The sequence below is a fragment of the Myxine glutinosa genome, chromosome 9 (assembly GCF_964187855.1).
Source record: "Myxine glutinosa chromosome 9, kmMyxGlut1.1, whole genome shotgun sequence".
NCBI lineage: Eukaryota > Metazoa > Chordata > Myxini > Myxiniformes > Myxinidae > Myxine > Myxine glutinosa.
Genome location: NC_136269.1, coordinates 140718674 through 140731415, shown reverse-complemented (window position 1 = coordinate 140731415; position 12742 = coordinate 140718674). Strand labels below are relative to the sequence as shown.

At 46.2% G+C, this 12742-nt stretch overlaps 1 protein-coding gene across 2 annotated transcripts in view; it reads left to right on the top strand.

Moving 5' to 3' along the window:
* The window catches only part of NSMAF (neutral sphingomyelinase activation associated factor), a 214950-nt gene extending 212109 nt beyond the window's left edge, over positions 1-2841 (top strand). For both annotated transcript variants that reach the window (XM_078785018.1, XM_068127973.2), the window contains 3 exons: positions 237-339; positions 567-676; positions 1154-2841. In XM_078785018.1, the coding sequence (XP_078641144.1) occupies positions 237-339; positions 567-676; positions 1154-1245 (305 nt within the window). In that variant the 3' untranslated portion in view covers positions 1246-2841. The remainder of the gene's footprint in view (positions 1-236; positions 340-566; positions 677-1153) is intronic.
* Positions 2842-12742: the final 9901 nt, after the last annotated feature.

Here is a 12742-nt window from a genome sequence, read left to right as displayed (position 1 = left end):
TCTAATCCTCCTTGCTGTGTTAGATGATGGTTCATCATTTCTGTGATGATTTCTGTCAGCAGTTTGTATGTGGTCGATACACATGTTATCGGCCGGTATTTGTGGGGAAGTTGGGTTTCCTCCGATTTTGGGATGAGAAAGGTGTTTCCTGCTGCGAGTCACTCATCCACTGCCTTTTCCTCTTGAATTCGTGTTTATTTGTTTTTGTTTTTTTGAGGATTTTTTGTTTTTTACAGATGGAAGACACCTCCTAAGTTGTGGAGATGATGGCTTCCTGAAGGTCGTGGATGTGCGGACAGCAACCATGACGGCATCATGTCATGCCTGCACACCACAAAGGTCAGAAGTCGGAATGTATACGGACGAGGACGGTGAAGGGGCTGGGTGGATATGGAGGAAGGTTATCGGTAAATGTGGAGAGCTGGTTAAACAAACCACCTTGGCCGTACAATAGTAACGTACGTGTGTGTGTGTGTGTGTGTGTGTGTGTGTGTGTGTGTGTGTGTGTGTGTGTGTGTGTGTGTGTGTGTGTGTGTGTGTGTGTGTGTGTGTGTGTGTGTGTGTAGGTGCTTGGTGTGGGACGGCAACACGGCACTCGCTGGTAGTGAAAACGGGGAGCTTGTCGTGTGGGACATCACCATGCTCCGTGTCCTCGCCAGGCTCTCGGGACACGCCGGTGAGAGCCCCTCAGCTAACCCATCGTTGCACCTTCATACTCAATTACATATGTGTTTGGAAAATGGTTTTGTTCCTACACAAGTCCAAACATGAGCTTTGTTCCATTGTTTCGCGAATCACCAATGCCATCCGGATGTGCAATTGTGCCAATTAATGGTTAATTATTCTTAAAAAGGAACAATGTGAACGTTCAGGTTCGATTTATAGTCTCTCGTCATGCAGAAAAAGTCTCACGTAATGCGGTTTTTAATAAGGACTCGTCTTATGTGACAATTCACCTTTTCCACCAGAGGTGAATACCACAGCAAATTTTCAGAAGAGATTATTTTGCTTGTCTTTTTTTTTTTTTTAACCAACCATATTCCTTTATTGCTCATGGACACTGAGTAAATGTCATGCACAATGAGAGAGTGAATGGGAGTAGTGGGATATGTTGATTGAAAACAATTTATTGAATACTGCGGCTTTTCCACAGGTGCAATTACCTGTCTCCAGCTGAACGAGGTAAATGGCACCGTGATCACCGGTGGGGAGGACAGAAACATCTCCATTTGGAAGCTTCCCTAAGGCTGGACCTGAGTGACATTTGTAGGCCAAAGAGAAACTCGACCCTTTTTTTTGCCCGCGGCCTCGTCCTGCACAGTGTACCCCAGGAACAGGATGCAAGCTCCCACCACACCTGGAAAAGGTCTCCTAAAGCGTCAACACCCACCATACTTCTGGCTGGACTGGCGGTTTGCATTATTCACGTTTTATCCCTTAATCTTCTTCTTCTTCAATACGACTCCAGTCCATGCAGGGTTAATTTAAGTGAGCAGCTTTCTTCGTTTCTCCTCTACAACCCGATATCAATGGACAGCTGAATCTTTGCCACTTGACTGACTCTAATGGGTTTGAATAGCACCTTGCTCATTGGAGGTCCTCTTTTCGCCTTGACTTTTACATCTCACGAATGTCATTCAGAGTGCGTTCGCGTCACCACCCCTGTGAAAATGGAAAAGCATAGCAGGAAGTAACTTAAAAAGATGTTTACCGCCCTCAAAAGCAGAATGCACTCCTTGTTTTTGATGCCTTGCACATTGAGACGACTGTGCATTTTAAGTGCCTGTAAAAACAGGCTGCCCATGGGCAGATGCCACATTTGTTACTGTCGGACTCGTACAAACTTTTACCTGCTCGCCTGGGTGCACGTTACTCCAACACAAAGTACCGGCGCTTTACCTGCAAAGTAACCTGTGTACGCTGAAAGCTATGCTCCAACGTTCAGGAATGCTATGCTGGACTATTTCTACCTCCTCGTCTCCACGTGACGTTAGTTTCTGCCATTCTCCAAGGATGTTGCCCATATGATGCACTCGATTCTCGCAAAGCACAACTTCCTGTGGACACGCCTTGCACTTTAAATGCATCATGTCGCTTGAACCTGCAGAATAATTGGGGCCTGCGTTGGTTTCTAAGCTCTCCTGCCGGTGCACCTGTCGTGCGGCGTTTCGATTATTCCCGCAGTCCCATCATGCTTGCACCCGATGCACCATCATGAAGATGCTTCATCCCCGTTGGAAAGCGTGTGTTCCGAAGTACCGTCAGTGAATGTTCCTAGCATTCCCTTTTGAGAATGCGCTCAAGCTTTTTACCACTTTTCCCCGATGCTTTCTCACACACTCTAATGGGCTCCCCTGTCGTCGTCATCGATTGCAAAGGTCGGTTGCTAACCACGTGCATGGCTTTAAATTAACGCATGCGATTGGCTCGTTAAGGCATGCGGAGCACTTGTGTGCCTTCCAGCTGGCGCTGTCTCATTCACCTGTGTCTCAAGCTTGTGTTTTCCTACTATGACAATTGATTACTATGTCGGAGGAAATGACGAAATTCTAGTCCGATCTTGCACTATGATGTAATAGGCAACATAGCACCACCGCTCCATCCCCTCGGTGTCACCATGGATTTCATGGACATGCTGCTAGCAGGCTTTGTTGCTGAGCCAAAGGTCAATCGGTTCAACCTAGGTGACTCGAGAGTCTGGGATACCTTTGTCACATCTCGATCCGAGATGAAACTGTTGTGAGATTTGCGACGTTTTCTGTCCGTTTGTTCCTGCGGATGCAATGCTTGCTCACCTTATGTTGTGCTTCTGAGGTTAACAAGCTTTTTGTGATTTTAAAACATGGCTGCTGATTTCTCGTAATGTAACAAAAGGTGGTGGGCAATATGTCATGTATGAAGCTGCAAATAGTCACCATTGTATCCCTACACCGTGACCGCATTGTATCCCTACGCCCCAGCTCGTATGGCGCTGAAGTTCATTGAGCCTGTATCGGCAGAGTCAATAAACGTGTGCTACAATCAATCGTAGTTTGTTGAGATACCTTATATGGCGACGAGGATGGGATTGTAGCACACGTTTATTGACTCTGCCGATACAGGCCCGATTAACTGCAGCGCCATCCGAGCTGGGGCGAAGGGATACAATGGTGAATATTTGCAGCTTCATACATGACACAATACATACACACAGGACAATACCGGAAGTTTTTCACAGGAAGGGGATTGAAAATTATTTTGTGATTATTTTATTTTTATGTTTCCAAGCCATTATAGCAGGAAGCGTATTGTTCTTACTGGGAATTTTTATTTATTATTATTATTACTGGTAGAGTACCCATTATGGGTGATCTCATTCCAAGCATGCAACACGTTCTTCTGACGCATCCCTTCATTTAGGAGGTGTATAGGCAACAAACCACTGCTTCAATCACTACTGGAAAATAAATACCCAGGTTTACGTAATGAAGCAATAACACGCGTACTGCTTATGTGCCTACATGACATATCATGGTTAGATAGCTCGGAAAATTCCAATTGCGCCCACTTCCCCCACCCCCAAACCCATGCCCCCCACATCCCCCACTTCCCCAAGAAAAAAATGTCAAGATGTGTGAAATTATCTTTTCAAAACTTGATGGAATCAAACAAAAGTTGAAAATGTACAACTTCAAGGTGCCCTCATTAATCAATGAAAGTTTGTTTCCTGGGTCAAATCCTCTCAGAAGAGTCGATGAGGTGTACAACATACCTTCTCTCCATCACATATATTTGCATAATAGAGATTATTAGCCCCTGTTGGGCTTTGACCGAAACAGGGGCTTCTGGATTGGGTCTCGTCCATCTGTGAGTCCGTGCGTCTGCAACCATATCTCGGCGATGTAATGACCGATTTTGTTCATACTTGGCACAAGCACAGTACAGGATGGCATACATATGCGCATCATTTTGTTTATCGCGATGCGATGAAAGATGGCTGACTGGCGGCCATTTTAGTTAGAAAAAAAAGCCGATGTTGAACACGTTCTCAACCTTTTCTCGGACATGCATTTACCAATGTTGTTCAAACTTTGCGCACAGATAATGAATGATGGGTTACATAAGCATGTCATTTTCTTTTTGAGATCAGATCTAAGATGGTGAATGGCGGCCATTTTGTTACTCAAACGTGTCCTCAACAATTTCTCGGACATGCATGGTCCGATTTTGTTGGAACTTGGCACAAGCACAGTACACGATGGTATACATATGCACCTCACTTTACCTTGTGATCTGATCTAAGATGGCCGACTGACGGACTTTAACTCCGTACAGCAAAATTACTAAAACCACGGGGGCTATGACATTTTATGTCTTTTTCTTCGTGTTATAATCATTATTACTACGTCATAGTTACGACACGTTTTTATTCTCTGAGATGCTTGACCAATGAACAACGTGACATGGTTGTAGAACGTCATGTCACGTGGACATCATCCAACGCAGGTGATGGGTCCAAAAGCTTGGCAGCCACATTGGAATGCCATTTTTAATTATTTTGAATTCGGAGATCTCCAGAACCCGCCGAACTGACAAATTATGAAGCCCAATTGACATCACAGATGCACCGGAGCGTTTGAAATGCCACACGAGCGAATAAACATCGACCGCGAATTTAATAGATTTTGAGAACAAACTGGCACGTATTGATTTTGCGCGACTGTGATTATGATTTGAATACTTCATCATATCCTGTGAATCGTGCCTTAGCAACCAAGATGGCGTCGATAGCAACTGAGACACCAATGCCGATTTCGACACAAAAACCAGTGTTTGTGGTTTTGTGGTTTTGCCATTTTAAAGAACGTTAAACTTGGTGTCCCGTGTTTTCTTCTTTCAGACGGTTCCTGACCTTTTCTCTTTTGTAGCTTGTCCTGAAAGAAGACGTGAAGGAAAGCAAATACTCCGATGCTTTCATTTTGTTCACCCGGGCTTGGTTTTGTTATTGCACTGTTTGCATCAAACCGACAGTTCTGAAAATGTCAATATGTGATTTAGCTGTCACTGTGAAATAGCTGCCCAGTGTTGTCTCGAAAGGGCAGAATGTGATGACAGGTGTGTATGGATATGATGACAGGTGTGTCTGCATGGAATCGTGCGTGCGTGTTTGCTGCGCGTTTGCTCCTTTGTACGCATCCAGTACATCATTGCATCGGCTCCTCTTTCTCGGAGGCATCCATACTTTCTTGTCCCGTTTCTCCTTCGACACTCTGCTATTGTTATTCCACAATCCTCGATATCCACATGAAAAAGCCTCTCCCAATGGCAACAGGCTCCATTCTTCCAGATGCTTTCCCCATGAATCGTCCTTCAGATATTGGTAAGCTTTGATGGAGACGGGTGCCCATCATCCGAACTTGTATTGAATCGCTGCCAACAAAACAATCGGGGTGCGTTTTCCACCGCGGTCTCATTGGCAGCTGCGAGGTGGAGATAACGTGGCTTAAGATGGCCGGGAAGATGGGCGGCGCGGAGAGGAAAACAAAATTACAGCCTTCATTGAAATTTCAAAAGCACACTGCCTGACCTTTCTGCTTTCGCTTTTCCATAAGCACCCTGTAGAGCAGGTTGGCTGGGGCCCAACAAAGTGGAGGCGACATACCCCATTTATATTCCTGTCCTTTTTCCTTCTCCAATCGATTCGAGCTTTGCACTTTTTCATCTATTTGAACCCCGGTCTCTCTTTGATTGGGTTGCACTGTCCGCCCTGTGTACCAACGCCAGGTCCGAAGGTCGTGTTTTGCCAGATTTGAAAGGTGGATCTCCAACTACAATGTGAAACGTGGATCATATTCCCAGTCACTTGATACTTGTTTTCCATGGAAATGAACTCGAGTCCATTGGCCCTCTGTCACATGTTTGCTTTATATAATTACGTTTGCATGTGTGAGTTGTGTCCTACCTTACGGTTTGAGTGATCGAGTGGTGCTTTATACTCAGACCAAACATTGCTCGTATGGTTATGACAGCATTGCGATCATTTCCAAGCTTTCAAAAACACATCGACTTTTTATGTCTATGTCACATGGCATCATGACGTCTCGTGACGAAGATAAGGCCTTGAATAAGCAGAGTTTGGTTCTGCTCTGAACGACTCTACTCCATCAAATCCCTTCCCATTATGGATCCACTCTTTGGTAGAAATACTTTTGGTTTAGAAATAGCTCAGAGATCTGCTTCATTTAGCAAGAATTTCATTTTTATGCCTAGGCCCCCAAAGGTGGCCGGAGGCGTTATCTTTTTGGGTTGTCCGTCCGTCCGTACGGGCTAAACCTTGTTTCCCTCAGCAACCACATGTCCGATTGAGACTTTCAGGGTACGAGCGACACACATGTGAAATGTTTTTATGATAATTGTGATGTCTTTCGTCACGTGGTCTGGCAGCCATCTTGGATTAAAAGCAAATAATTTAAAAAAAATTCTCGGAAACCGCTGAATGGAAAAATTTGAAACTTGGCACATTGTCAAGTATGTACTCCCAATGGGGAACAAAAGGTGCTTTTCTTAAGAGCTAAAAAAAATATGCCGGCCATTTTGTGACAGATCGGGTTGACATGCGATAGCAACCTACCTTGTGTGGTAAGAGTCTCACACACCAAGTTTGATCAAAATCCATAAATATTTGTGGACGTTAAAGTCTTAACGTCGTTTCGGAGCTGAAAACAATATGGCGGTCATTTTGTGACGGATCGGGTTGGAATGCAATAGCAACCTACCTTGTGTGGTAAGGGTTAAACATTCTAAGTTTGATCAAACTCTGTTAATATTTGTGGACGCTAGAGTGTTAACGTCGTTTTCATGACCAAAAACAAAATGGTCGCCTAAGTCCGCCATTTTTCAACGGATCGGGCTGAAATGTAATAATAACCTGGTCCTTGGGGTAAGGATGCTGCATGTCAAGTTTGATCAGAATCGGTTGATATTTGTGGACGCTGGAGTGTTAACGTGGAAAAGTTAACGGACGACGGACGCCGGAGAGTTCAGTATGTGATGAACTCAACTGGACGGTAGACCAGTTGAATTAAGGACGGTAGACCAGTTGAATTAAGGACGGTAGACCAGTTGAGTTAAGGACGGTAGACCAGTTGAATTAAGGACGGTAGACCAGTTGAATTAAGGACGGTAGACCAGTTGAATTAAGGACGGTAGACCAGTTGAATTAAGGACGGTAGACCAGTTGAGTTAAGGACGGTAGCCCAGTTGAGTTAAGGACGGTAGTCCAGTTGAGTTAAAAATATGAAATTGCATGCACATGATCTCTGACCCATTTGTACTGAAATGTTAAATTTATGACATAGGTCACATGGTTTAGCAGCCAGATTGGATTTAACCTAAAACCATTAAAAAACGTCTTTTCCCAAACCACCAAACCACCTTCTTTTCTTTTTTTTTCTTTTTTTTTTCTTTTTTTTTCTTTTCTTGTCAAGATCGAGGTTCGTGTAAGAGCTAACATTAATGACAAAAAAAATTAAAAAACGGACACATAGGACGAACTAAAGGGAGCAGGACAACATGGGGAGAGAGAGGGAAGCACAAGTACAACATTTGAGAGCAGGGACATCGGGAAATCTGTGGGAGGGAGAGGGCTTTGGGGAGGAGGCGTGGGAAGGGGGGATGGGTGGGAGAGGTTAAAAAAACAAAAACACATGGACCCTGCTAGGACTTCCAGGAAAGAAGTCGGTATTTCAAAAAAGTGTATCTGGGGTGAATTAGCGGGGGTATAAAAGATCAAGGTTTTGGATGGGGGAAGATAAGAGATGGTGGTGAACCTTCGGTTTAAGTCGGTACAGGAAACCCGTTGTCTGCAACCTGCACTGGGACCATGACATTTATGGGACACGACCCATGCTGCTTCAGGCAACAGAGGCTCAGTCGCTCTTGGGAAGGTCGAGAGTGATCTCGAGCAGCTTCGTTTAAACAGGGTTTCATCACTTCCCTGCTATGGGGGGTTCAGTTTAGGCCGTTTAAAGCTTCCTTTGGATCAGAGATAATTGCTCTTTCTCTCGACTCGCCCTCAAGCAACCAACGGCCCAGTTTTATGGGCTTTGGACAAGGTTCACTGAGAAGCAAAAATTGATGGAAGATGAAGCGGTTATAAAAGTTTCGGGAGGCCGTGACCGGCAAGGAGAAAAGACTGCGATGAAAAAAAAAATAATCAAAAAAGATCACTCTGAGTTTGAGAAGTGGACGATTCACATGCAGGGTCTAAGACCCCCCTCTCATGGGTGAATTCATCTGCAGGGTCCAAGACCCCCTCTCGATTCATCTGCAGGGTCCAAGACCCCCTCTCGATTCATCTGCAGGGTCCAAGATCCCCTCTCGATTCATCTGCAGGGTCCAAGACCCCCTCTCGATTCATCTGCAGGGTCCAAGACCCCATCTCGATTCATCTACAGGGTCCAAGACCCCCTCTCATGGAGACCTTTATTTGGGGAGATTTTCCGATTGTGTATTTTTATGTTTCCTCTCAACTCGCTCTCTCATCCCCAGTAATGATAATCATTTGCACTGACGTCATTCATTTTGCCTGACGTCACAAGTCAACGAGATGTTTTCTCCAAGCTTTGCGATCCTTCACCCGTTTGTCTGATTTTCCTGCTGCTCCCAATCTTTGTGCTGCCGGTCGGACACGATCCGTGCGTCGCGTACACCCCTCGGAATGTTTCTCAGCCGCACGTACGATGTCGCGAGACGTGCCTCGGTGGAGAAACGTCCACATTAGGCCCGACGTGTCCGCCATCAATGTCACAACGAACGGTTTTTACTCATTTCGTTTGTCGTTAATTGTTTGATAGATCAGGTTGATTCCCAGGTGCTCATTTGTCCTTGGCTTCAGTGAGACCTTGTCCGACAGATTAGGAGCAAAATTCGTGTTGTACAGACGAAGTGAACTCTGATTAAATCGACAAATCGCCCTTTCGATATATTTATTATAGGTCGAGGCTCATGAAAAATGTTCTTAAATGAATGGTCTCTGTTGTTCAGGTCAAGCCTGCTCATGGCTCAATGCTTAAGATCTTGAGCCCCTGTCGCACCGTTAAACAACACCAGGTGGGTTGACTCACCTGTCATCCTTCCGAGGGCGGCAAAGTGAGCAACAGGTTGCTGGAAATAGGGGCACTGCATCAGCGGATTCCTTCCAAAAATGATGCAACCAGCAGCGTTATTATGAAACGAAATAATAATCGTGAATGTCGACCTCTAAAGGTAAACTCAATTAGGTGAAGGTAAAAATGTACCTGAAATCGGAATGCATGGTATATAATATGGTCCAATAGTTGTATAATCTTACGTATTAAGTTACCTGTCTGTACGACTCACGAAACTTCAATACTCTCTCTGGAGTCCAGGGTGTGGACACGAAGGTGCCGGTTCACCTGGGAGTGTGCACGAAGGTGCCGGTTCACCTGGGTGTGTGCACGAAGGTGCCGGTTCACCAGGGTGTGGACACCAAGGTGTCGGTTCACCTGGGTGTGTACACGAAGGTGCCGGTTCGCACACCCTGTGTTTGAACGTCCACTTTGGGTTGAGGGATCGCCAAAGGACCAGCCCCGCATGCACCTTTGTTGACCTGAGTTCCCCTACTAACAGTTTCTCTGCGCAGCTTTAATTACAAAACGTGGAAAGAACGATGAGGCATCAATTACAACCTGAGCGACGATTCGTAAATGATTCAGATCCCAACAGATTAATCTTCTCACCTTCATCGAGATCATTGTAAAGTCCGAAATTGGTGAAGACGTCACATTTACCTTGGGATCCCCTTTCCCTCCTCGGGATCCCCCCTCCCCCCTCGGGATCCCCCCTCCCCCCTCGGGATCCCCCCTCCCCCCTCGTGATCCCCCCTCCCCCCCTCGGGATCCCCCCCATCCCCCTGTGATCCCCCCCCTCCTCGGGATCCCCCCTCGGGATCCCCCCTCCCCACTCGTGATCCCCCCCTCCCCCTCGTGATCCCCCCTCCCCCCTCGTGACCCCCCCCTCCCCTCGTGATCCCCCCCCTCCCCTCGTGATCCCCCCTCCCCCTCGTGATCCCCCCTCCCCCCTCGTGATCCCCCCTGCCCCCTCGGGATCCCCCCCTCCCTCGGGATCCTCCCTCCCCCCTCGTGATCCCCCTTCCCCCCCTCGGGATTCCCCCTTCCCCCTCGGGACAACCCCTCGAGTGCAGCCTCCCGAGACCATGTGGTCCTCACGTGACGAGTCGGGGCATAACGTGACGTTCGTGCAAATCCCAGGGAGCGCGGCCTCTGTCCCGACTCGCATTGTCCTGGATAATTATTGTTTTTCGAGACAGCAGAGGTGGAATTATTATCAAAGCGAACGAGGAAAAAAGTTACTCACCTAACGATTTGTCTTTAACTCCCGTTTAATTGCAGACGCCACCGATACTGTAATTTTCATACAGAAAAGGGGGGCCGGGGGGGGCAGCATCATTATTTAATTTAAGAATCTGTGGTGAAACAAAACGGGCGATGAAACATGACGTCCAATCGCTGCGCTTGCCCTTAAGTGTACAATCATATGTGACGTCGGTCAAACTCATTCCTTGCGTCACAATAACACTGTGATACCCCGTTGCTAGGCAACCATAAGCACTTCATCATCGAGTGGAGATTGACGTTCCGCAGGCAGGAAATCATGATTCGGGGTTGGAAACGATCAATCCAGAAAGGTGAGAAGGAGGAATTTGTTATTTATCGAAGGCAGAAGCCTAAAAAAAGGGAATTTTATCCAACACATGTTCAATGAGGCCTTTACTATCCACCGATTAAAGGAACCTGGACATCCAGGTGAAGATTGCTGCCAACATAAGCATGCTGCACACTCTCTGAAGCCAACAATGGATTCTACTGGATGGACAATGGGAACTGATGGAAGGTTCCATTTGCAGATAACACTGCAGAAAGGAGTTCAGACGACGGGGAAACACAAAGAGAGCAGACAATGCCACAAAGACGGGGAAACACAAAGAGAGCAGATAATGTCACAAAGACGTGGAAACACAGAGAGCAGACAATGCCACAAAGACGGGGAAACACAAAGAGAGCAGATAATGTCACAAAGACGTGGAAACACAAAGAGAGCAGACAATGCCACAAAGACGGGGAAACACAAAGAGAGCAGACAATGCCACAAAGACGGGGAAACACAAAGAGAGCAGACAATGCCACAAAGACGGGGAAACACAAAGAGAGCAGACAATGTCACAAAGACGGGGAAACACAAAGAGAGCAAACAATGTCGCAAAGACGGGGAAACACAAAGAGAGCACACAATGCCACAAAGACGTGGAAACAAAGAGAGCAAACAATGTCGCAAAGACGGGGAAACACAAAGAGAGCAAACAATGTCGCAAAGACGGGGAAACACAAAGAGAGCAAACAATGTCGCAAAGACGGGGAAACACAAAGAGAGCAAACAATGTCGCAAAGACGGGGAAACACAAAGAGAGCACACAATGCCACAAAGACGTGGAAACACAAAGAGAGCAGACAATGTCACAAAGACGGGGAAACACAAAGAGAGCACACAATGTCACAAAGATGGGGAAACACAAAGAGAGCAGACAATGTCACAACGACGGGGAAACACAAAGAGAGCACACAATGTCACAAAGACGGGGAAACACAAAGAGAGCAAACAATGTCACAAAGACGGGGAAACACAAAGAGAGCAGACAATGTCACAAAGACGGGGAAACACAAAGAGAGCAAACAATGTCGCAAAGACGGGGAAACACAAAGAGAGCAAACAATGTCACAAAGACGGGGAAACACAAAGAGAGCAAACGATGTCACAAAGACGGGGAAACACAAAGAGAGCAAACGATGTCACAAAGACGGGGAAACACAAAGAGAGCAGACAATGTCACAAAGATGGGGAAACAGAAAGAGAGCAAACAATGTCACAAAGACAGGGAAACACAAAGAGAGCAAACAATGTCACAAAGACGGGGAAACACAAAGAGAGCAGACAATGTCACAAAGACGGGGAAACACAAAGAGAGCACACAATGTCACAAAGACGGGGAAACACAAAGAGAGCAAACAATGTCACAAAGACGGGGAAACACAAAGAGAGCAGACAATGTCACAAAGACGGGGAAACACAAAGAGAGCAAACAATGTCGCAAAGACGGGGAAACACAAAGAGAGCAAACAATGTCACAAAGACGGGGAAACACAAAGAGAGCAAACGATGTCACAAAGACGGGGAAACACAAAGAGAGCAAACGATGTCACAAAGACGGGGAAACACAAAGAGAGCAGACAATGTCACAAAGACGGGGAAACAGAAAGAGAGCAAACAATGTCACAAAGACAGGGAAACACAAAGAGAGCAAACAATGTCACAAAGACGGGGAAACACAAAGAGAGCAGACAATGTCACAAAGACGGGGAAACACAAAGAGAACAGACAATGTCACAAAGACGGGGAAACACAAAGAGAGCAGACAATGTCACAAAGACGGGGAAACACAAAGAGAGCAGACAATGTCACAAAGACGGGGAAACACAAAGAGAGCAAACAATGTCGCAAAGACGGGGAAACACAAAGAGAGCAGACAATGTCACAAAGATGGGGAAACACAAAGAGAGCAAACAATGTCACAAAGATGGGGAAACACAAAGAGAGCAGACAATGTCACAAAGACGGGGAAACACAAAGAGAGCAAACAATGTCGCAAAGACGGGGAAACACAAAG